Genomic DNA, 27,222 nt, shown 5'->3' with positions numbered 1-27,222 from the left:
AGAAGAATCATTTGAGGGAGTCTTGTACAAGGTTTTAGCAACCGAGTGGACATATGGAGAGGCATATGTTATACTGACAGGAAGATGTAAATCATTCCTCTCTTGTAATGAAATTGGATACCGGAGGTGCAATTGAGAAAGGATACTTTTAATCATTTGTTGTTTCGCCGTATGAAACACAAAGAATACGGTGGACTTGAAATATGAGATGGGTGGTGGACATGATGATGATGAAATGCTTTCAAGACAAACATCTTCTGCACCCCCCCCCCTCTCCCATCTTCTCCTCCCTCCCACCCCCTCCCACCCCCATTCTCATCCATTGATTAGATGGTCTGTAATAATAGACACCAAAAACATCCATGATACACTCTGGTTTTCATTGTACATGTATGGGTGTATCCTAAATTCTTACTTCACAATTAGCTCATGAGAGCTTAAAAGGCTTTATTAAACACTTTGTATAAGTAGAAGGTGTAATTGCCCTTCTTCTTTTCTGTTATGTATCATAAAGTTTTTCATCACAAATTTTTAACCAAGAGCCAGAAGGTTGTTTACTCAATGCAAAACTATAAAAAAAAATAATGCCCCTTTTGGCTATTAACAGACCACATGATTTAGAAGTAAACCTTTCTTTGTCTCTCTTTGTTGTTTTTGTTGTTTTTAGTATCTTTTCCTGAAGGTGTATTTGCACCAATATCAGGCTTTCCTGTTGTACATAATTCTGACCAACGATCTTACAAGGGAAGCATATCGTCCTTGTTTTCACGAAGTGACGGTAGTGAAAAAAAAATTGCATTCACTTTGCGTTACGATTTTCCTCACTACCGTCACTTCGTGAAAACAAGGACGATATATCATACTAATTTACTAAGAGTATGTGTGCGATATAAATATCAAAAGTCTTTAGCAGATCTGACTGCATTGTTTGATTATTCTAGCAGTCCTTGACTCCTATGTACTTAACAATAACCTTAAATTAGGGCTCATAATTCAATGTCAGAACATTTTGGACAATTATTGCTCGTTCGAAATTAATTGTGAGGCGTACACAATGTACAAAAACACATTGAAAAATCATGTCACACAAAAATATTTCTCTCTCTTTCTCTCTCCTCTTTCTCTCTCCTCTTTTTCTCTCTCTCTCTCTCTCTCTAGCTCTTCTGTCTGTCGGTATGTCTCTCTCTCTCTCTTCTGTCTGTCTGTATGTCTCTCTCTCTCACAAATATTACCACATAGAGATACAAGGGAAAATAAAGGGATGGTGAGATATTGAGAAGTAATAGACAGAAGAAATAGGCATAAAAGGAACCATGTTGTGATTCTTGTCATTATTCTTTTGAAATTACTCATTTATCTTTTATCCAGCTTAATGGAGTTTCAATGGGACTTTATAAAAGAAACATACCATATAATTTGGTACTTTCTTTATCAAACAAATGGTTTGGGGCTATACTCAGTACTATTAGAATGTTTGTTGTCTATTATCTCTCTAATTTTATTTCAATTTGCCTGACATGCCAAATTTTCTATGGGACCGTTCTTGGAGGCAAGTAATAAAAGCAGGACATCAAAGAAAAGAGAAAAACAAGAAGAAAAAAAGGTAGTTAATGCTTTCTGTTACCAGAAATTTGTTGACATCCTCTCGTCCAGAGACAAGAGGGAAGATTTTTAGATAGAACAAAAAGAAAGAGCGACTTGACCCCTATTGTCCAGTTTGATTACTATCACTTTGTCTAGTTCATTTGAACTATCTACTTCTTTTGACCCGCTCTCCTTCAGAGTTTGAGTATCAATAGGGTATGCACTTTAAACACTCACTGTTTAATATATTTCCCCAGTTAATACAATACTGCTTATTTGAATGAAGATTTTTGTCTTTCTATCTCCAATTTTGCAGTGAAAGTGTGCACTGCATGAAGTTAAGTAGGTTGTGATATATACAGTGCATAGGAATATAAACCTTAGATCTTCACTGAAGGATGGATGCTAACATTGTCTTAATGTGTATGAGATAGCCCCCTCCTGGCTCCAAACTGACAATCTTATTCTTTCAATAGATTCACAATCATGTACTGTAACATATAGACTGTTAGTAGTGTAAAATCAATATGAGAAAGAGAAGCTATGCTTTTCCTTTAATCGTGTTTTGTTTTTCCATTAATGAATCTTATACCGGGTATTTACAATTTAATATATATTTCCCATGAGTCTTAAATCATTGTTTGTTTGATAATGATGATGTATGAAAAACTCCTTTACTGTTTGGATCAATTTTTTCATCGTAGAGGGGCTTCATTTGAGAGGTATTCAGGGGGGAAAGTAATTTAAGAACAGCTGCTTTTCTTGATAAATCCTCTCAGCAATGAATCCCATCAGCTTATGGTATAGTCTTTCAGAAGAAGAGTTTCTATTCTTTCTTCCATTGACGAGCAGTCATCTAAACGTCATTCAATCTCCAAACTCAATTTGTTCTTATATGTCCAGAAAATTACACAAATGTAAATCAAAGTGTACTTTTAAAAATAACCATCATGTACCTGATTATTATAATCCCTTGTACAACGCATTTATGAACAGACTTTTGATGACTTTGTAAATCAAGACTTGCGCACTATTTTTTTACAGATCAAAGGAAGATCCAACCTTGCTAATGAGAAAAGAAAAAAATGAGAAAAACAAATTATATTTTCATCATAAGGTATAAAAAAGAAAGGATAGTTGACCAACACTATTTCACAGTTACATTACCAATTTGCTAATTTTAAAATTCCTGTATATAGTGATTATGATTTTTCTTTTTTCCAAAAATTCTCACCCTTTTTTTTTTTGGTGTCCAATTTTGTCCAACCTTTCATAAATCTTTTAACTGATTTGTCTTGGTTCATCCCATTCAACATGTTTGAAATTTTGGAAAACCCTGAAATTTGTTGTTGAAGGAAGTGGAAGATAATTTGTGTTTGACCTCTAGTTACCTAGCTTCTTCAACTCATGTCTTTTTAAATGTCAAAACTGCTTAAAGAGAGAATGTTTTGTACATTTATCGGTCTTTGACACTAGCCAATTTTGAGCATTGTGCTACCCCTACTCCATCCTTTACATAAACTATTAAAAAAGATGTAGCCCATCATGCGTCCACCATAATATGATTTCAAGTTATTTCTGATATGCCCTTCTATGTTTATCAGGAATTAATTATTTATATATAAACTTTTTCGCATAATCTGCAGATTGACATCAACCTGCAGATTTACATCAACCTATCTTTTGTGTTGTGAGTTCTAGCTAAAATGTTTTGGTGTAGGTCTATGATCAAAATTACAAAACTGTTTGACAATATGAAGAACGGTTTCATTAGGTATTTTCATTCTGGGAGGGGCATTTTGTTTTCTTTCTTGGCCAAGTCTTTGAAACTTTGCCTGTTTGGACATGATGATACTGCCCTCCTGTGTTATACTTTGATAGTCATTGTTGATATTAATATCTCTATCCATCTTTCCATGTATGTCACAACAAAAACAGTATGAATATTGCATCATATTTCTTATATCAGTAGATCTACATCTATTATAGATCCATGACCTTTATAAAAGTGTCTGATTTATGAAATTCTGGCTTAAATGTTTTGACAACATAGGAGTTCATGGTAATGTGAAAATAAACAAAGAATAAAAGCTGAGATCAAAGTCCTAGAGTCAGGGAAACAATAGAGATGTTTTTTTCCTTGGTGGGTCAAAAATGCTCCCTCTAAACGATAGCATTGGAGAGCAAGTGCTTTGGGGGCCGTTGTTTCTAGCATAACCAATCAATATGTTTGCGTATCGATGCACCATGAGACTGTTTCAATAGGACACCTAATACCACACCTTGACTACTACTTTCTGCAAATTGGGGAAATTGAGTTTTGAATTGTTCTGCAGATCAATGTCGTCTTGCAATTGCGGTTCCGATTCCACGATTACATTCAAATTAGTATGCAAATTCAGTGAAACCTTAGCTTGGTGACTGTCTTACATACCCCCAGAAAGCAGGGCAGGGCAGGGAAGAGAGTTGCCAAGCGTTGCTTGTCTCTGGCTTGGAACAAATTGCAAGGGTTCCACTCGCCCATCCATCTTGAGAAAATGAGGGCTGCCCTGTCTTTTTTAGTCTTGAGCCCCATTTGCTTGCGGAATTGATTCAGAGCATGAAACAGTAGAACTATATATGAGCCAAATGACTCCTTCTAAAAAACAAAATAAGAGAACATTATCCTCTCTTCTGCCTCTTAAACCTTTACAAAAAAACAAAGTGCTTCCATTTCTTACCCTTGGAATCTATGAAGTCCTTTATGAAGATGATGATATATTGCATGGTAGATTTCATGATGCAGAGACCATGATATGTGGGGTTATGTTGAGCATTTAGTTTTCCCATCAACAATATACTTAAATTCAATGGCAAAGAGAAAAGCAGAGTATAGTTAATCACCTTTGTATGATAGTGCATTTGAAAATCCCTAATTTGAATTTGATGCATGCTTCATAATCCTATTTAATTGCAAAAATTCTAAAGAGCATGAAAGATACCAAGAAGAAAGGAAATTTGCACTATGAATAGTAGTGCTATTAAAATAGGCTGAAAGTCTGAGAACAATCTAGTTTTGCTCTAGCTAAATTTATTTGAAATAATTTTTTGCTTTTAAACTTAGAAATGAATCTTGCTTTTACACATTCTTTTTATATCCTTCCATTGATTCAATTTCTGCTTGTTTTTTTGCTTTTAACAGAGGATAGGAAGCTTTTTGTTGGGATGTTGAACAAGGCCCAGACAGAAGAAGAGGTCCGTGCAATGTTCACACATTTTGGAAAGATAGACGAGTGTACCATTCTCAAGGACCCCAATGGAATCAGCAGAGGTAACAGAACAAAATAAAAACTGCTTTCTTTCCAAACTGCTAAATACCTCCTACTTACATTATCCTTCTAATAGTAATTTTTAGAAAAACACTCTTTTATATTTTATCTTCTTGTTATCAAAAGACTATTGGAAGATTTATTGATTTAGTTCATGCAATGTTTGCACATTTTGGGAAAATAGATGAGTGTTCCTTTATCAAGGATCATGGAATCAGCAGGGGGTAATAACACATACACAAAAAGATTTCTTACCAAACCTGTTTCTTTTTAAAACCTTTCTTTTTATCTGCAGGCTAGGGTATAATATTTAGCTGTCTATATTTACTAATGTATTTATAACTTTGAGTAGAGAACATCATGTGACTTGTGTAAGTTCAGATTATGTAGCCTGATAACAGTAATGGAAGTTGAAGTAGATTTCACAGATTTTTTTCCTTCAATTTTGCACACACTTAAGTGAGACAAAGAGCAAACTGTAAGTTTGCCTAAAAGGGCTGCGTTAAAAAAACTTCATATTTAGTGTTGATTTTGTTTTTGTAGCCCTCGATAAAACATCTTGGATTATGCTTGTGATTCTGATTTCTTGTTGACTTACTGATAATGGATAACATTCGGTCCCCATGGATGAATCTCTCCATGAAGAATGTTTATTCAGAATTTTTAAGTACTCTTCACTTTAAGGGAAAACAGACTTTTCGGACATGACCCAGATATTCTCTAATGGCTTTCGAAGCTGTTTGATGGAAATTAATCATTGTTTGGTTTTAGGTCATCTAGATGCACCATGAAAATATATTTTCACCAACTCCATGACCCTAACTGACACTGTAACCTTGAACATCGATAATTTTCCCCATTATCCTTAAAGATTAATATCCAATCATAGTTATGCATGAAATGGGTGAAATTAAGCTAATTGTAAATACCATTTCATTGGCTGCCCACCGTTCGACTTTATGTCTGCCATGTTTGTCATAGCGATATTTTAATTAATTGGCTATTCATGAATTAATTAAGAGGGTGTTAAAATGTACCAATCACCCAAAAGTATTTTGTTCTATATCTTCAGGATGTATGTGGCTATACTATATATATATATATATATAGATATATATATATTCAAAATATGAGCTTTAAATATTTCTCCTATGAAGAGCTACTGCAAGTTTAAATACACTCTCAATTATCCTTATAGTGAGTTGTGAGTAGACTTCTTCACAGACTTGTATGCGCTCCCATGGAATAGAGCACACATGCATGGAACCCCACAGAGTTTTCTAGTTTGTGTCGAGTCTCTTTTTAAATCTCCTCCATTGGAGAACGATATCTTCTCTTAAAGGTAAAGACCAGTATTGGAAACGCCCCAATTTCAAAAAGTGAAATGGAAGCTCTCATTACCAATCATGTGAAAGAACATGTTTTGACTAATACATGATGATAACAAATTTGCCGGGAAACCGCCTACTAATTCATATATTTGGTAAATTTGTTTCTCTCATGGTCTGTGAGAGATATAGGGTAGTCCCATATACATCTTTCTGTGTATAGTGCTTGTAACTTTACGAAGAATGGGCCAAATTTCTTATCATTTTGATGATTCCAGAACCTTGCAGATGCTAGATGCTAGATGATCAACCTTTTCTGATCGATTCCACAACATTTCTTTCACAATGCGATCGCATGACCATAACTGGTCTTTACCTTTAAATATATATAAATGTGTGTGAAATGATAAGATTCTGAATTACATTGGTAATTATGATATGTAAGCTTGAATTAAGATTGTGCTGATGTTTTTTTTTTATATAATCCTTCACATTATTTTTGTTGTAGGTCCTTAATAGATCATTTCTTAAGTTGTATAATATATGCCTTTTTGATGTAACATATTCCCATTATCGTCGTCAACACAACGCCTACTTATGATCTATAAGAAAAGACTCCCACACACAAAGTACATCATAAAAACTATTATATCATTCATAATACGCTAATGTTTTGTATAGTCCTTCACATTCTTTCTGTTGTAGGCTCTTAATTGATCATTTCTTAAGTCATACATGTATATGCCTTTGTGTTCCATTTTCCCCCATTATCGTCAACACAATGAGTCTCATGCAGTCTTGACGCCTACTTATAATCTATAAAAAGACTCCCGCACACAAAATATATAATAACTATTATATCATTCATGACAGTCTCCATGCTTTTTAAAGCCCCCATCAGGGATTTGCTAGCCCTCAAAAACTTATCTCAAAGTGTATATCCACCAGAAAGAGAAGTTTATGAAAGTATGTGCAATATATCAGATTAGAAAACTGTTTTTCTCTCTATCAATGAAAATTGAAGCCCTAATTGTGAGGGTTGAACAAAACACTGCCTGCTGCAAAATTCAAATTTGAAGGAAAAAAATAATGTAATTTTGCTTAAAATTGATATTTTGTCACCATACTTATAGTAATTTTTTCAATTATAACTTTTGCATTTTCTGGCCCTTGTACAAGTTTTGAGAATTTCATGTGCAAATCCATGCAACACCCTTTAACTGTCTGTGTGAGTGTGTGGCGTTTATCTACTTATAGTAGTATAAAACAGGAAAGTTATGTTTCCTAGGAAATACATGCAGATTTATTTCTTTTTTTGCAATCTTTTTATCTTTGTTTCTGTTTGATCATCTTATAATTTTAATAATATGTACTGAGCGAACTATTGGTCATTCACTTCTCTAAAAAATTGCTCAAAGATTTTTTTTAAGATGGCTACTGAAAAATATTAGCTTTATAAATGCTTAAAAATGTCCTTATATCTTGTATATATCCAATTTGTGTAACTCATGTGCAATTCAGTTGTGAAACTGCCATTCATGAAAGATGCAATAAAATACCATTTATCTATCTATCTACCTATCTTATATCTAAAGAAAAGAGCTCTTGATTTGGTGAGTGGGATATGAAACATAATTTTCAATCAAATGACTTTTTGATAAATTGCATATTAAATAAACCTCTTTTTCACCTTCTTTTTCCACCCACTCCCCCCCCCCTCTCTCTCTCTCTACCTCTCTCTCTCTCTCTCTACCTCTCTCTCTCTCTCTCTCTCTCTCTCTACCTCTTTCTTCCTCTTCCTCTCCTCCTCTTCCTCTCCCTCTCCCTCTTCCTCTTCCTCTCCCTCTCCCTCCCTACCTCCCTCTATTTCTGTCTCTCTTTCTTTCCCTCTCCCTCCACCTACCTATATTCTTCCCTCTCCAGGTTGCGCGTTTGTCAAATTCAGTACAAGGAAAGAAGCAGTCGGTGCAATCAACAGTATCAACATGTCGGTAAGGATTACATGTTTACCTCTTCATAATCTCATGTTTGTCATCAATACTTTAGCCTTAAATAATACTTTGCAAGAGCATCAGCAAAATCATCAGTATTTACCGCCTACCAATATCAGTGGTGACTCTATCTGTAGTCATCGTTATCAACCCGTTGCCTATTTTCAGGAACCGGGAACAGGATGATTCCTGTTTTAAGCCATAGGGAATGAGAAAATTAAGCTGTCAACAGATAAGACTCTTTGCCATGAAAAGGAGAATCAAACGTGGAAGACGACTACATGCTGGAAATGGTTCTGTCCTTTGAATATAAGGAATGAAAATCCAGTAACTGAAATCCTTTTCCAATCTTTATGACAAACTTCAATAGATGAAGCCCTTTTGTTTTCTGAATAACATCATTTGTCAAGCTTTGTTGACCAAAATAGAATAAGAATATATCCAGATGAGTTGCATAAAGCATAAGTCTTCCTATGTAACATTTTAGAGTTTTCTCTTATTATATATTCACTGAAAGGTGGATTGCAAATTAAGATATGAAGCTCATTTTCTTGTTTTTCAATATATTTTATGGGATTTAATTTTATAAGCCAAACATGAACCACAACAAGTTCACGCTGGTTTGATAATAATACACAAATTCTTTTTAGAGATTAGAAAGAACATCAAAGTTGTAATACTGCAGCTGTAATCTCCCTAATGCTGAGTTCAAAGAATTATTTCAGTCTCGGGTGGAGATGGACCAATCTAATCAAAATGTTACTCAAGACGCTGGGTACCCGTGGGCAATGTATGATACGTAATGGCTGAACTGCACCACTTTTTTTTTCAAAACATCCTAGAGACAAAAATAGCCTTACATTTCATAGTTATTTCACTTTATTTGAAGCATTCTATAAGTTATTTAACAACCAAGATATACCCATATAATTATGATCTCCCTCACATCTATGCAGTTTGTTCAGGATTTACATTTTCTACATAAAATGCACTATAAAAATTATAATCTTGAGCATTTTGCAATTTAAATATATTTATTATGGAGTACATTATCAGCCTGATATTAAAATATATTCTGTGACTGTTCCTAATTTTCTCTTAAAATATAACATGTTTTTCTGACAGGACACGCCACAAATCTCATTGTGCTTGAATTTCCTTGTTTTCAGTACATTTTCTTTCCTTGACTTACATGTAGCTCAAGCTATAAAGATAAGGCCAAAAACCTGCCAATGTCATCACAATGATTAGCGCATGTGGTAGATCAACCAAAAATGAGAAGCTATTCCAGTGATCAGCATCTGAAAAATCAATTTTTATGATGCATATTGCATTTTTTTGTTATTACTATGAATAAACAAAGAGGGAACAGAAAAGGAGGTCACTGAAAATGGAGTTCCTGAGAAAATTGCTAGAGTAGATGCCTTGTTAACGTGTGAATGATTGACATGCTCCTAATTTGCACACGAATAGACAATGGTGACAATATGCAGCTTAGCTCTTTTCTGAAAATGAAAACATGTATGAATATTGTAACCTTAAAATGCAAGGAGCTTTGAATTGTATTGAGTGAATAAGAAACAGACAGGTATTAACTCTATGAATATTAACTCTATGAATAGGTATATAACCTTAAACCCTTCTGGCTCTCAGCAGTCAAGGTATACTTTAATGAGGTGTCTTAACTTTAGGATAGGCTTAATAGGACAATGGTAATCCAAGATATGCTCTGGTAACATCTGTTTTGCCTTTTATTTTGTGAAAGACATATGCATGTGATTTGGTTTTAGGTTATGTTTACGGTTAAGGTTAGGTGGATGTGTAGAGTTGGGTCCAGGGATGAATGTAGGAGTTTGATTAGTTCTAGAATGACTGCCATTGCCACAAGAAGAATGCTTGGTACAAACCTGATAGGAAATGAAGAGAGGAGAAACCACATCTAAGACAATGCCTGTATAAAATAATGTGCAAGAGAATATATGTAGTGGTGTGGGAGAATGATACAAACGGCAAGAAAGATTTGCACGTACGTACACCATAATACTCTTTGAAATATAAATAGATTGGATTGATTTGTAATGAATATAACATGGAGTGTTATAAAGAGAAGGTCGAGTTCTTGGAAAGGTGATTAATAATTTGCAAGCTTTTTTCATTCTTTTTATGTCAGTGAGGCAGATTATCATAGAAAATACAATTCCTGATGGCTCTTCAAGTGCCCTTATATTCAAAATATTGCAAGTAATAATTAAAGGTTGTGCACCACACTTTCATGCCACATGTTGTGTAGTCCCATATACACACATTTCTTATCAGTTACTTATCATTTTGATGGTTCCTAAATCTTACAGTGTACACCAATAGGAAGTGCTTCTGATAAAATGATAAACTGATACCTTTTCCATTCGCTTCCACAGTTTCTTTCACAAAGCAATTTGCATGACCAGAACTCGATTTTATCTTTAAGTAGGAAAAAATAGCTAGAAACTGCAATGTAGGAAACGCTAAGATTATGCTGTGTAATGAGACTGAGAGCTTCCTCTCATTGGGTATGTTGTGGTAAGTCTCTTTTGTAATCTTATGTAGCATCTTGTTACCTCCCCATTGGCCATGTCATTTGTCTATATTCATTGCTTCTTGGGGATATGGAGAGAGAGAGAGAGAAAGAGAGAGAGAGAGAGCGTGTGACATTGAAAAAGAGAGAGGGAGAAAGAGAGACAGAGAGAGAGAGAGGAAAAAAAGGGGGGGCATAGACAGAGCATCAGACAAAAGATGGAAAAATAGAGTAGTGGGATGCATACAGGCAGAGGGATATAAATTTAGTGTATGATGGAACTAGAGAAGGAATTGAAGATGGAGACAAAATGAAACAAATGAAAGGAAGGATATAATGGTGAAATGAAAAAGAATGATTCATTGAAGATCCATGGAAAGTAATGGAGTGAAGATTGATCGTCATGAATAGAGCTGAAATGTTTTGCAGGGGAGAGATCTGAGAGGAATAATACTGAAAGGGAACATGGAGAATTTGAAAGCAAACCTTGAGAGTAGAAGTTGAATGATCAGAAGTAGATCTGAACATATTATGTCTGGTAGGATAACCAATGTTGAAAAAGAAACATAGGATTTGATGAATAATTATAAAGGAAAGGCACAAATTTACATTTGTTAACCATGAGTAGATATGAAAATATTCTGTAGTTACTGCTCTTTAAGAATAAATGATAGAAAGTGAAAGAGAAGGAAGAAGGGATACCTCTTTTTTTGTAAATATCCACAGGAAGTTTCATCTGTTGAGAGCCAGAAGGGCATATAGTTTTATATAAAATAATGCTCCTCGACCTCTGGCTCGACTCAGTGCACATTTTGTGCATTGTTATGCGTTGGTTTGGGGGAGTCAGCGAGTGTGAATAAGAAGAAGAGATGGAGAGATAGAGAGGAAGAGAGATAGAGAGATGGAGAGAAGGATGAATCTCAACTGATGAGCTGTCATCCTTTTTCTCAAGGTAGGGCAGGTGGCAGAACAAAACACAGGAACTCTGGTGAAAAAAGCTCCCAGAATCGTGCCCTTTGAAATGAATTTCCGGTTCTCCCGTTGGTTCCAGCCATAAATGAGACAGTTGAGCATTGCAATATGTTTCTCAAGCAATTGCCCTATTGTGTTTTGGCACAATAAAGGAATAATATAGAACGAGTTTATTATGTTACAAGTTTATCCCTTGCATGCATGCCTGTATTTTATTTGATTAAAGGCACGAGTCAAATTGCAATATCTTAGGTTTCAAATTGGGCGCCTGGGTTCATGTTGAATTTTGAAATATTCTTGTATTGCTATGGTGTGCGAAAGTTCAGTGAACTATCTACTCTCAGTATTTCTCACAAAGTGCACCTTTAGAAGAAAAAGAAATGATGAGTGAAGATTTCCATTTTTATGAAAAAGGGGAGATATAAAACATGTGACAGGAATTAATCAAATTATAATCTTGTGCAGGTAGTAAACTTGCATGACATTTGCAGGGCGTTGACCTTTTTCGAAGGGTGAGGAAATAAACTAGGGATAAAAAATTGATTATTCATACCACATTATTTACTAGAATAATGTTCCATATGATATCTTAGAATAGAACAGAATATGATAGAAATAGCTTTTTCCCCCTTCATCAGCCATACATGCAATAAAACTTGAATTGAAAAACGTAGGAGGAAGCATTGTTCTTGTAAAAGCACTTTTTGAAATGAGTATGCCTGAACAGTACATTCTCAGGTAAAAGAAATGAATAAGAGAAAAAGAATAGAATAATGACATACTAAATAACAAGAAATACCAAGGTGAATTACACAACAAATTTAAAGATATTCATATTAATGTGAAGCTTATCCAGGACTTTTGGTTATAAAAAGTCCCAAGCAGATACGAGCATTTATAGGTTTATTTCCAAGAAATCTTCCTATCTCATTTTCTTCCTCCTACTTTCATTCTTTTCTCTCTCCTCGTATCACCTCCCAGTCCAAACCACCCTCATCCTTTTCTGTGTATGTTGTGTTTTATTTTATAGCTATTTGTGATGTGTAAGGAGATGTATTTGATTAAATCTGGTGTCTTGAGCTGCTCATCGTTGCCTTAATTAACAAAATTGGCTGATGAATCACACATCTCTCCCCCCCCCCCCCCCCCCCCCCCCCCTCCCCCTCTCTTCTTGTATCTCTTATCCGATAGTCATAAATTACGATTCTCTTCTGTAAACAAATTGGGTGTGCTCTTAAAGGTAGTGGTACTGATGCCTATAGAATTTATGGCTAATTCTAAATTTATACATGCATATAGTGATTTTAAACACAACAACATGAGATATGATATAGCTCCAAATCAAGAGAAATGGGCATTATTGATTATATTATATTTAGAATTGATAAAATAGCATAACTGACAAATGCATTATTATCAAGACAGAAATTATCAAAATGTTTGTAGCTTCTTGCTACATGTAACTGTAGCTGCCAAGCACAAACCACCGGAAAATCTTGTCTCCCAAAACTCAAATACCAAATGTTCTTTGGCTACTGACTTTTGATAATTTCAAACATTTCACGGAGTTCAAAAATGAGTAGCTTTTTATTGATAACACTTTTTTTTCTCGGCTGCCTTTAAAAGGTTTATCTTTCCCTTTAAAGTTCAAGTACTGGAAAGAGGCAGCATCAGTTAGGAATCGATACAGCAGAGTTTGTCGTTTCTTGCGGCCTCGTGTTTTTGATGCTGTACAGCTATGCAAACACTTGAGAGATGCTCCTACTCTACACCACAGTGTAATAAATTACTTTGGAGCAATCTCAGTGATGGCTTGTCCAGATTTCATCTTTCACTCTCTCTTTCTCCTCCTCCTCTTCCCTCTCTTCCCTCTCTTTCTCCCCCTTTCTCCCTCTTTTCCCTCTCTTTCCCCCTCTTTCCCTCGTATTCTCTCACTTTCTATCATTCTCTCACTCTGCTTCCATCATCTCTACCCCTCTTTGCGGTGGTCATCTCTCCCTCACCCAATTTTTGTTTCTTCCTATCTAAGTTTGTTTATGATTAAGCTGGGTTATGTTTATTAAACAAACTTCTAGAGTGGTGCATTTTCTTATAAGCTTTTCCTCTTATTCAGACATAATAATTAAAGTTTCAGTGAAACACTGCTGAATATCACCTTACCACATGGGTACCATGATAATATTGTGTTTATATTGTGTTTTATACTTTATTAATGAGAGATGTCCAGCAGCAATATAATTACAAATGAAAGAAAACTTGAGATGTATTTTCTCTTCAAATATTGCATACAATTTAAGGTTCCACATTGGTATATCTTGAAGCATTTGGCATTTGTTTGACAAAACATAATTAAATAAAATTTATTGCAAATATTGATTGCAATAAAGAAACTGGGATAATATAGCAGACTTAAAATGTGTGCTACCCGAAACCCCTGCCACACCCCCCCCCCCCCTCCATCTCATTTTGTTTGAAAAAACGTTTGCAAGTTTACTCTTTAATTGCTTCTTCTGGTTAATGTAAATGATTCCTTACATTTTTCCTTTTAACATAAGGCATCACCTCAAAATATTATATTTGTGCTAGTTCTCACAATGCTTGTTATTATTATTCAGAATGGTGATAAGGGTTTGGAGAGGTACAATATTGACTTTCTAATAGTCCAAAGGATTTTACAATCATGGTCATGAACTTTGTCATGCAAAAAGGGAGAAAAAACACACATCCCCTGCTGAGAGCCAGGAGGGCGTTAACTCTAGGACATTGAACACAGTGCAGTATACGCCTTTCTAGCTCTTAATATACAATTATTGAATAGGTATCCATATCTACTATAGATGAGCCTAGTTTACTTGGCCGCACAACAAATTCAACCTTCTGTATTAATTTAAACTAGGGCACTCATAAATGGGAACTATAAGACAAATATTAAAGCAGTTTTGTGTTTAGAAGAAAGTAGACTGTCCTGTAAGGAGTAGACTATATGATTTGTAAGAAATTTGATGAGTTGTGTTGATTTGTGTTGGAAAAAACGAGTATAATATGCAGTATAAATGTTCTGCAGTCGCTCCATTGCATACATATTTTGACCCCTTTCTTTTAATGCCCTAAATGGATCCCTCCAAACTTATGGATACTGTCTCCTGTGATAAAACTGCACAGGATCTATTTTCATCCTTCCAAATACCTCATCTCATTACATATCTGTTCACATTTCACATATATGTCATGACCTATCCACGGCAATGAATATAAATTGGATTAAAGCCCTGTGGAAATGGGTGTTAGTTAACACAGCAATTCCCAAAGCGTGTAGAAAATAATAGAAGTATTCTAGCCTGCGGAATATAGATTTTATTTGTGTGGTTGGAGAGCGATGCTATATGGTCTAGCCTATGTATCATCTGTTTGGAGCCAGAAAGCTTATATACTTTAACACAGAAATAGCGCCTTTCTGTCTTTGAACAGATAGTATAGGGTACATACATTATATATATATAGGTCCTCTTTTGAGTAGGATGTTAACCATGAAGTATATGAGCTCATTCCCTTCTGGTTCTCATCGAGCAATGCATAACCTTGGTGATATAAGCCTCATTTAGTTGACATTTAGAAAACAATAAGGTCACACTATTTCCCATTTGATAAAGTCTTGAGGGGTTACACTATGAAGAAAGATTAATATTTTCATTGTGCTCATGATATAGTACAGAGAGAGAGAAAGAAAGAGAGAGAGAAAGAGAGAGAGAGAGAATGAGTTGAAATAACCACAAAACAGGAATATACGAATATATATACATAAGTACATATGTAACTTATAACTTGTAATTCAAAGTCCATGTGCAAACCTCCTTCCTTCATTAGGAATAAAAAATTTGTGTGAAGTCAATAAGGTGATATATATTTTATGTGAGAGAGAAAGGTGTGTTCCTTGTCCAATTGTCAAATTGTATTTGCTGGAGCATAATTAAAGGATAATGATATTCCACTTATATAGGACAAAGTATTGATACCCTTTACATACATGATTATGTAAAGAAATTACATTAACAAATAATTGAAAATACCTGGTCCAACGCTAAGTCTGGGCTATTATCACCTTTGGCCAGTCACCCTGCCCCACCTCCCCCTGCCCCACCTATCCCCTCCCCTCTTATCCCCTCCCCTCTTTCACTAAACTTCCTCCTTGCCACCCTGCTTGTATTTTTAATGTGACACATCACGCCACGCCTCCACCACCTTCTTCCACCGCAATCCCTGAAATTAATCCCTTCAAAAACAAGATGACTCGCTCTACCGAGCCTATTGTCTGCATAGATACAGTTGCAGAAGCCTGCCTCTCCCGTCCGGCTATATTGACAATTATCTGGTTGGTTCGCACTGCACGAACGCCGGATAATTTCGCAGCCTTCGTGTCGCGGCCAGGCCCCGTCGAGCTTCTCGATGGCAGGGCCTATCGGGTTTCTGAATTATGATAACTCTATTTGTCAGGCCTTTTGATGAAAGCTTTGATTCCGTTTTGACGCATGAGCACCAAAGCTAGCCTTAGTAACTATTGAGGATGGGCAACGTCCTTGTAGAAAATAGAAGAAAGTATGCTTTTGAAGGAGGCAGTCAGCTAGCTGAGTATTATTTGTTATCTTGTGTATAAGAATACAGGTTAGGTTGTTTTATGCAGACTAGAATAGCTTGTTCTATTCCACAAAGTAATAATAACAAATGTGAAATGTCATTACAAATTTTCCCTGCCACATAGGAGTATAGTTGTATTTTATCTCTAAACTTATGTTTTTATTCCATAGTCCAAGCATTTTAGTATCTTTTCTTGTTTATGTATCAATATTGGTGCAAGATTAGGATCTTTAATAGTAGAAAAGGTTTTGCAAAAAATGTGTTTCATTCTATTATCACCTCCCTATTCTTACTCTCTCTTTCTGAATTCTTCATCGTTTTTCTCATCCCTTGCCATCCATTTTATAAACAATTTAGTCATGCATTCCATGTCTTTTCTTCTGTTCGACTGTTAGTGTGAACATTTTGATAATTTCCTTTACTTTCTTGATCCATGAATAATTTAATTAAATATATTACTTTTCTTTGATGCTCCCAAAGACAGGAAAAACAATAATAAGTTTTAGTGTCCTTGCGAGCATCTATTTCAACACATACGGGTAGCTAGACAATTTGTTTGTTTAAAAAAAATATCGTTCTCCCCATGTGTTACTTCATCAATTTGTTCCTGGCCATTAATTTAAAATTCCTCGGCAGGGGGTCAACAGTCGCTAAAGATCTAATAGGGTCTGTGCTACCCTTTCTCCATGCCATTTTCTCTGTTTGACCTGCAGTGCATTGTGGGTGATTAGATTAGGAGCTAGAAGGATGGGTATGGGCCAACCAGAATTGATTCTTGTTAAAAAGGAATTTTAGGTCAGCTGCACCACTCTTAATTGTCGCCTGGAGTTTGAAGGAACCTTGTGATGATGACACCCCTTCATCACCATCATCATCACCTCCTCCTCCCCCTCTTCCTTCTTCTTTTTTCCTCCTTATTTTTCTTCTCTTGCTGCTCCTCATTGTTCTTCTCCTTCTTCCGCTTCTCCCTCTTCATTTGCTGCATCCTTCATCTCCTCTTTCCTGTGCTGTCTTTGGCTTCCTTCCTGTCTCTCTCCCTTCATACTCAGACTCTTATTTTTTGTCTTTCTCTTTAAATTACACTCTCTCCCACTCCCCCACTCCATTCTTTCATAATTGTAATCAGCAGTAGATGTTAACGTATTCAAGTCATCTTGTCAGTCTAGGGTCATTTATGAATTACCCGTGCCTTGTCCAGGAGAGATTGGAATCTTCATCATTATTATTGATGTTAACAGACTATAAACTGTACCATCACCTTGTTGCGTTCATGGCGTTACAGAAAAAGCTGGATTTAGGCAAAATCATGTTTCAAAATGCCCCTTTTTCTCAGAGGTTTGCAATCGTGACACAAACTTGAATTCACCTCTCTGATGAACATTTCCATGAATGCAGCCTTGTAACATGCTTCAAAACCGTGCTTCTTGGCTGAAATAAGGTTTTTATGAACCCCGCAGCCTAAAATACTTGCAAAGAAGGGAGGCAGATAGCTGATTAATAGCATACTATCAGCATGAGTCTTGGGGATAGGTCCTGTGCAAGAGAAATTGCCAAAAGATATCAATTTGTCACACTGAGCAGTGGGTTAGCAATTAGAGCATAGGCTATTGGTTTTGCAGAATGAACATGGATGAAGTGAATTGCGTATAGTGACTAGCTTAAATGTCTTCCACATATGACAAAGATTCTGTGTTGTCTATGTGGTTAAGATAGGAGGTAATGTATTTGTCTATTGTGTCATTTTTGTCTCTCTTTTTTTTTTCTTCTCTCCTTTTTTGACCTATCATCCTATTTTTCTCTTATATGATCTCATCTCCAATATCTACCTTCTTTTAATTATTACTCAACCCATTGGAAATTATGTTATGATCTTAACCCATTGGAAACCATGTTATGTTCTCATATAGGTGACATGTAATTCCCATGGGTTTCATCCAGATTTGCTTAGGCTTATGATGAATCTCTCTCTCTCCCTCTCTCTCTCTTTCTCTCTCTCTCTCTCTCTCTCTCTCTCTATTTCTCTCTCTCTTTCTCTCTCTCTCTCTCTTTCTCTCTCTCTCTCTCTTTCTCTCTCTCTCTTTCTCTCTTTCTCTCTCTGTCTTTCTCTCTCTCCCCTCTCTCTCCCCCTCCTTCCTCTCCGTCTTTCCCTTTTCCCTTTTCCTCTCTTTTGTTCACTCTCCTCTTTTGTTCTCTCTCCTCTTTTCTTCTCTCTCTCCCTTTATGTCTTCCTTATATATTTTTGTACTGTCTATCTCTTTTGAAATAATATTCATCTTTCCACTTTTTACTGTTTACTCTTGTTTCACTTAGGCCTAGACATATATCTAGGGGAATACATCAGGAAAGTTATCCGGGAGGATATTAGTTTAGTTAAAACTCTGTAATGTGTTTTTGAAAGCTATAAGTCCCCTGCAAGCATTCATCTAAAGAACACAAACAGAAAACATTTTCACTTTTGTCAAACATTTGCATTTAAAATGTTATTGTTCCTATTTTGACTCTAATTGCTTTATACATAATTGATAGGGCAATGTTTATCCCCCCCCCCCAAAAAAAGCACCCTTAATATTTTATGCATATTCTTTCTAAGATACGCTCCCTGCTTCTCCATACATCCTCTCTATCCAGGGCTCTATTAATTCCTGCAAATGAATGCTGATATGGTCATAATATCATCCTAAGTATGGATATCCATAATTTAATACCAGCAGAAAGAGAAAGAGGTGGCATAAAAAGAAATCTGCAGCTGCGAGAAGCAGGCAGGGCTACTACTTCTGGGCCGTAAAAATTAATCCTCTCACAATGCATTCGTCATTGCAATCCAAACCTTCCAACTCAATTTTCTAGGAGTAATAATAGGGGCTTCACATTTCTTGGGTTTTATTTGCCCAGTGATGAGGATAAAGCGAGCTCTTCTAATGAAGGGAATCTATTGAAGCATTAGCCTGCTGGCTTTCAATGTGCTCTGAGTAGGCTGCAACGACTTTCTTCATTTTATCCCCCTTTTCTTCTCTATTACACTGCCATCATCAATCTGTCTACTGTTTGCTTCATCATCATCATCTATCTTTCTAATTCCCACTTTCTCCATCTCATGTATGTGTGTGTGTGTGTGTCCACCCTCTCTCTCTCTGTATGTCCTCCCCTCTCTCTCTTTTCCCTCCCTGACACTCGCTATTCATCAATTTTTCCTACTCCATCCTTCTTCTTTTTCTCGTTTTTTCTCTCCTTTCCTCTCCTCTCTCTCTCTCTCTCTCCTTTGTTTCTTTCTCCCCTATATCTATCTCTATCTGCCTCTTGTCTCCCCTTCTCTCTCTCTCTCTTTCTCTCTCTCTCTCTCTCTCTCTCTGGAACACACACACACACACACACACACACACATGCTCCGTTTATCTCTCTTTCTTGCCATAATTTGTTTCTATTCTGTTTCAAAATCATGCTTAAGTTACTTAAAATTTAAATGTAAGAATGATTTAAGTTTTCTGGGATAGAATTGTTTTTTGGGAGAAACAAAAGAAAAGTGAACCAATTTGTGAATAATAGTTTTACAGTTGGGTATCTGTTTTCATTTGTCTTTTCTTTTTTTTTTCCTTTTCAACTTGTTTAATACATTTAATCTTCATTTGAAATCTGATACACAATCAAGATCTTTGTAAGATTCTGAAACCCCAAAATGTATCTATTACCCCAATGAAATAAAGTGGGTTTTTCCCTTTTTGGTTGGTTGGAATAGATATCTTTTCCACGATGGTATGATTTAGTGATATATCTGACTTTTAAACAGACAATTCCTCTTCCTAGGAAAGGATAATTTGAAGGAGTGTGTCGAATGGAAGAAAGAAATAGCAGCTCTGAGAATGGGTTGCATTACGTAGTCAGCCAGAGGGTACGATTAGTCTTTTTCCACATTAGCCAACAATCCACTTTTAAGTTTAGTGTAGCATCGGGGAAGGGGGGGGGGGGGTTGGTTGTGTGTATTACTTTCCTATATATTTTTGTGGTTGCCAAAAAGCTTTTTAGTCAGATTTGTAGTGATTAGAATTGCATTCTCCTCTCTCTCTCTCTCTCTCTCTCTCAAGCCATTTCATCCCATACGTTGCCAAATATTGGACATGTTTTTTTTATCTTTTAACAAGGATCCGTGAATTAGATAACAGCAAAGCGGTATTGATGATTTTTATATTTTTCAAAAATACAGTGAAACCTGCTTTTGTAAACACCTGACCACTTTTATAGAAAGACTACTGGTACCTTTTGTTTTCCGTTGAAAATTATTTCCTATTGAATCCTGTACTAAAAGACCACTTTTATATATAAATAGATTTCAATGTAATTACATTTCTTTGTCTTTCATAGAAAGTCACATGACCCAAAATGGCTGAGGATCAGTCAGTTTAGAGTTGTTTTAAGAGCCAGTTTGTGATGTAATTGAAGTATTTTATTCATCTTAATGTTTTCTTGCAATCTTCATTAGAACTTGTTAGTGTGTTATCCAACTGCATTGTACATAGTGTATTAAGAGCCAGAATGGGCATTATTTCTCCTGTCAATTGATAGGAGTTGATGCACTTGTGCCTCGTAGCAGAGATTATTCAGAGTTCATCAACCTCCATGTGGTCTTGTCCTCATTTTATTCTTCAACTATTATCCCCCGTAATAGTAACCATAATGAAAGCTATAAAATGGGCTATATTCCAAATGATAGTTGATTTGATAATGCCCTTTCTCTTCATGTTTTTATATAACAAATTTAAAATTTATAAATACCTTCTTTTTACAGATAACAGTCAATTACACCCCATACAAGGTTGGTTGTTTAGAATATACATGCTGGGCTTGATAGCTCTAAGTTCAAGTGGGGCTGTGGAAGCAAGGCAAATCTTCCAAGGGACTGGCCAAGAACTTCCAAACTCACGATGCCTTCCACTTGCCCTCGGCGTCTAATGAGTGTACCTCTCCTTGCCGATCAATAAAGCAATAAAAGTAGGATTGTAAACATAGCCTGGTGAGGAATACTCCATTAAGAGATCTATACCCTCTCCCTTCCGACCATTCAAGTAGGGATTATGTTCCACTGGGAAGCATTGAAATATAATTAAGAATATAATAGCATTAATTGCCTTTCCACCTTACACTTTTCATAAATGACTTATTGCTTCATCTTGTATTGATGATAGAATTAGAAAGATATTTGGATGGAAATACCAGTTTTTGTTCGGTATGAAAGAGAGGTTAAAGCCCCCCGTCGAGGGCTGATTGATCCCCTGATGGGCTACCTTCCATGTATTGTCCAACTCCCATGCCATCAGTTTTATTTCATCTTACATCTTCTTCCTGCAATAAAGATTATTGTGCATATTCTGTCCTCAGGATTACCCTGCATTAGCATTAAATATGAATTATTTAGTTTTCATTTCATGCAACTGTGCAAGTACTTACTACTTCTTTTAATGCTGACTGCACTGGCACTGCAAATGGTAGGGACAAAATGAGTACAATTTTGAATCAAGGATCACTGTGGCATATTATGCAATACGAACAAGCACTTAATGTCAGTAATTAATGTTTTAACAACAATGTCATCGTGGAAAATAATGTCAATGTTCTCAACGACTTTCTTTGTGAGGGTTTTAACCCATCTTTACTTCTAAAAACTTAAAATTAATGCTTTTTTCTCCAAGTACCTGACTAGATAGTTTATTAAAAATAGTCCATTCAGAGCCAGAGGGGCTTTAACTCTGTGTTAGAGTGTATGAGTTAACACCCTTCTGGCTCTCAGGGGAGGAAGGATGGAAAAGGAAAGGACTACCTTTTGGTAGGGAACCATTTGACCATGCGTTCATTCTAGCATTCTAAGCAGAAATGACATATTGAGAACGTGTCTTCAGGCTGTAGCCATCCATAGAACATTGACGATTTGATTTGCCATCCTGAAGTCTCGTTCACACATGAAAATTAAACCACCTCAAAAAACTGCACCAAAATAAAATGTGAGTGTAGTGCACTGCAAATTCCTGAATGTTATAAACACAAACAGTTAAATACATTTGTATGTGTGAAGGTTGTTGTAGGGTGCAGCTACTAATCTTGCACCCTATTTGCCACTCATTCACACCTACTATGCAGGCCTGATAAAAACCCGATTTAAATCGGTTTTCCGATTTTTTTTATTTTTCCCGATTTTTTCCCGATTTTTTTTCTTCTTCCCGATTTAAAAAAAAAAAAAAAAAAAGATTTTTTTTTTTTTTTTTTTTTTTTTTTTTTTTACCAGATTTTTTTTTCTTCCCTTTTTTATCCTGATTTTCCTGATTCCCCCCTTATTTTCTCTATTCTTCCCTATTTTGCCCTATTTTTTTCTCCCAATTTTCTTAATCGAAAGGGGGGAATGTTGTTAGATGCCGTTTTTTCCCCGCGAATCGCCTTTTTTTTTTTTTACTCAAGGGGGGCGTGGTTGAGGGGAAAACAAAAAACCTATTTTTTTTTAGTGCTCACTATCACCCCTGACTATGGTTTTATTTTGCTGTGACGGTTCTTGTTTGTAAGCGGTTCACCATGTCGTGTGTGAACAAGGCCCGGCTGTGGCTCCATATCTAGGTTATGTTTCATGTGATCAGAAAACCTCATATCTTGATCAGATTAAAGCCGCCTCTATATGCAATATAATATTGTCCACAGGGATGCATTGCCCATCGAATTGTCTCTATTGGCAAAACAAAATCAATGGTATTTGAAAGTGTGGTAGTTTGCAGAGACCGTTTATTAGTTTATCAGAGAACTTTCTCCTGTTTTCGCAAGATAATTTGTTGTTGGCAGAAGTATCAATATGTGTGTACCTGCTAGTTAATGAAATTTGGATAGATAAATATTGTTTCCAAGAATAAAGTCACAAAAATATGAGAGGAAACTGAACTTTGATAGTGTTGGTACATAATGTTATATCTCTTTCTGTGTACATTAAATATCTCTATAAATCTAGTTATAGTTGATGGTGAATTTTTGCCCAAGTTTTTTTAACTGGAAATGGAAAGATTGTGTTTCCAGTCTGTGGTCAGTGGTTGTTCAACTTTTTAGACATATTAATTATATTGACTTATGGTACATTCCTATCTTCATTGGATGTTGAGAAGCGTTGTTATATCGGGTGCTAGAAAAGAATCCACCTTAACATTACGTAACAAATAACCAACTGTAAAGGGACAAAGATTCATCATTATTTGGATATCTAATATCAGATCATGAATCATGAATGACGTCTTTGTGAATGATATTGTACCATTCAAACAATTTCCCTCCAAAGTAGCTCCCTTGAATCTCATTACTATTTGATAGAAAGTTGACAAATTAAAATATAGTGAAGTCATCATCATCTATGAATGCCTGTACAGACCTTCTGTATTGCACCCATGTCCTGAACTGGTGGCACTAGCTGGGAGTTTGCCAACAGAGCATGATGTCATTACATACGCTTAGAGCCAAAAGGCATTAACTCACATACTTCCACACAGAGTTAATGCCCTTTCAATTCTCAGGAGACAATCCCATCTACATCCCATTTCTATATAGGAATTATATCTTATTGCCTAAATGCTTTCTTATTGGTGCGTGTAATGATATTTCTCTCTTCCCTCTAACCCTCTTTTCTCTACACTGTTCTACTGAATGCACTATCTAAAATTAGTTTGCCAAATGAGTAGACCTGTCATGGAAAATGATACGCTGTCATCTTGTAGCCTACGTGGAACGTTTGCAAGAAAGATATGTAATAAACCTCTCAAAAAAGTTCTGCAATTCAAGTTTTAGCGTTGATATCTCTCTTGTTTTTATATCGTCATACTTAACATTGGTATCATTGAAAAGCCTGTTAATTAACCTTTACAACGATGCCCTGTTTGACATGATTATGTAATGTGCAGTACACCTGAATATAAGGCCAATTAAAAAGTGAAATGTTGCAAATTGTTATTGTCAATAGTGAATTATTCATTTGTTTGGAGGATGGATTGTATTTTGAAGGAATGTCAATGCATTTTGCAACATTTCATTTTTGACTTTCGCCCATCTTCAGGTGTGCTGCACATTCCATGATGACATAATCATTACAAACGGGGCATTATTGTGAAGGGAAATAAAGAGGCTTTTCATTGATACCAACTTCAAATATGATAATATAGTAACAAGAGAAATATCAACGCTGAAACTTAGATTGCAGAATTTTGTTTTTGAGGAGTTAGGTTGTAATAGAAAGTGATTTCATAAAGCTAAGCTATAGCAATTGCATTTGTCTTGACACAACAGACATTTATAGTGTAGGATCTATAACTATGTATTTTTAAAAATATTATCATTTTGTCATTAATATAGTATGTCATCCTACCGTGCATATATCTACACAGAATATGCATAATATAGTAGATTGTTATCCTGAAAGCTTTATCAACATGCTTATGTAATTCTTCACTCTTTGTTTTATTTTCATTTCCCCCATCAAAACCTTACTGACAATTGACATTGCAAAATGATTCAATTAAAAAAATTACCACTCTGAAATTCCGGCCATTTGCCCAAATGGATCTGGCCATGAACAACCTCATCACCCCCTTGTGATAATGGTTCAACCCAATGGCCGTTCTTCAAGCAAGTTTCAAATGGCATGAATACGCTAAGCCTGCACAATCAGGTACTTGCTCGATGTGCGTCTTTGATGTCAAGAGATGATGAATTTCCATGTGAACCTGGAATCAATTATTACCCCAGCATTCAGTGAGACTCAGAAAAGCTATTCAAAATGTGATATTACAAGGCTTTAAAAAATGTTTTCTATGCTATGGAGGACATTTGACATGTTTCCACTTAAGATGAATATATTCAGACTAGATTGACACACAAAGAAAACTGTTAAGGGTCAATCAAATGTCATTAGAAATGGAAAAAATACTGCAGACAGAACTATCAAATACCAAGTTATCAGCCCTAGTTTAATGAAAACAATACTAGATTTATTTTTTTGAAATGATATGCGTTTGGAAACTGACACAATTTCTTCTTGCACAGGAAATTCATCGTCTCATTGAAGTGTCTCTTGATATCTAGCACATTTAGTACACGTGGATTGATGCATTGGAAAGTGATATTTATTGATCTTCTTTATTCAGAAGTTATGTTTTGTATTAAATATCTCATTATCTGAGTGAGTAGAGTGAGAGTCAAGTTTTTCTTGTGCTGTAACCATAGTTTTTTGCCAGACTGTTTTCTGTCTGATTGTATACATATCTTCCAAGATATGCTGTCCTGTACTTTTGGCCCTGGTGAAACAAGTAGTTTGATATCAATATTATATCTCTTTGCTGTATATTTCTTGCTTGCATGAAGATATATACTTTCCTCACGGTCAGACAATTTTTTTAAAGACACAATTTCTTTCCAGTGGTTGCCGGTTTGATTTGTATATATGCATTGTTATATTTGTTCTATCAGTGGTGTGAAGTGATGACGGTCTTTATTGAAGAGGTTGTTAATTGTCTCTGGTTTGCCTTGATCTATGGTGTCTTCAATTTTCAATGCACAATTTGCCATACTCTTGACTAGCTAAATATGGTCATCACGTCATCTGCTGAACATTAGGATGAGTGGTTTGTAAGTAATAAAAGTATCTTTTGAAATCAAACACAAGATTTCAAACTGATATTTTAGCTCCCAATAGTAGTCGGTTTCTTAAATTACAAAAAGAACTGACATCTTTAGTAGTGCATTAAGAAATGTTGACGTCCACTGTAGTTCTGTATACTGGGTGGAAATATTTCAGTCTTGCCTCTTAAAGCTTTTAAAGTACTTGTTTTTATATCGTTATATAACAACAGTTGCAAATGTTAAATCACTATGTTAATTATCAAGATTATTGTACTCATCCCTGAAAAGTTATTCAATCGATGAGTGAGGAATTCGTGACATGAGGTCTTTGAATACACTGACAATGTGTTAATTGTTTTCATTTGTTTCATTTTGAACAAATCCTTCAAAGAATTCTTTGTATGGAGCCCTGAGGCAATTAAGCTTTCAGACTTACTAAAGAGTTAGTGAGATTCAGTGCATAGGAAGGATTGGAATTTGAATTTGAGGTTAAAAGAGTAAAGAAAGATAAATACTAATGATATATTGAGCTATCGATCTGTGTACATGCTGTAGGTATCAAGTTTTTTTTTAAGGCAATCTTTGAATTTATTTACATAACTAGGAAGGCTTAAGACAAGTTTTTAGTGCTCTTTAAAAATGTCATGTGATTAGAGTCGTATTGAAATTATTAATTAATTAATGATAAAAATACAATGATCATTGACCTACAATGTTTCCCTGCTTCCCTCGTCCCAAATAGATACAGATAATATTGTAAGTAAGCCATTCTGTGTTTATTGAAATAAGCTAATATTGCATATTGCATAATGGTTTGCATTTTGTTGATATTGTTAAGTATCTCTGTGTATCAACATATCAAGAAATCATCCATTATCATGATAAATATTAACGCATATAGTTATTTAATGTTGTGAATTTGTGAAGGGTAAGAAAGATACACAAATATGAAAAAAAAAAGGAAAAAAAAAAGATAATTATGTTTTCCATTTGACAGTGTATTGTTAATGTGGGTCATTTGTTTCAATTGTCTTGGCAATTGGTCGTATTTCTTCATTTAATTATTAACTACTACCGGTACTTTGAATTAAATATTTATGATAGAGAAATACACACTGTTTGGTACCTTATTAATATGGTTATGAAGAGTAATTATCACAATAGGAAAAATGCATCTAATTTTCAATGAAACATAATTTTCCATTGGTAAAAAAAGCATTTCCACA

At 35.3% G+C, this 27,222-nt stretch overlaps 1 protein-coding gene across 7 annotated transcripts in view; it reads left to right on the top strand.

The window, feature by feature from the left end:
• The window catches only part of LOC575560 (CUGBP Elav-like family member 3), a 56,431-nt gene that overhangs the window by 12,917 nt on the left and 16,292 nt on the right, over positions 1-27,222 (top strand). For 5 of the 7 annotated variants that reach the window (XM_030973274.1, XM_030973270.1, XM_030973272.1 and 2 more), the window contains exons 2-4: positions 4,766-4,894; positions 8,144-8,211; positions 25,005-25,046. In XM_030973274.1, coding sequence (XP_030829134.1) covers positions 4,766-4,894; positions 8,144-8,211; positions 25,005-25,046 — 239 coding nt within the window. The remainder of the gene's footprint in view (positions 1-4,765; positions 4,895-8,143; positions 8,212-25,004; positions 25,047-27,222) is intronic. The other 2 variants (XM_030973273.1, XM_030973275.1) reach the window with 2 other exon arrangements.

The sequence above is a fragment of the Strongylocentrotus purpuratus genome, unplaced genomic scaffold (assembly GCF_000002235.5).
Source record: "Strongylocentrotus purpuratus isolate Spur 01 unplaced genomic scaffold, Spur_5.0 spur5_scaffold_6, whole genome shotgun sequence".
In the NCBI taxonomy this organism is placed as follows: Eukaryota; Metazoa; Echinodermata; class Echinoidea; order Camarodonta; family Strongylocentrotidae; genus Strongylocentrotus; species Strongylocentrotus purpuratus.
The sequence above is the reverse complement of the archived record's forward strand: the minus strand, read 5'-3'. Positions and strand labels throughout refer to the sequence as shown.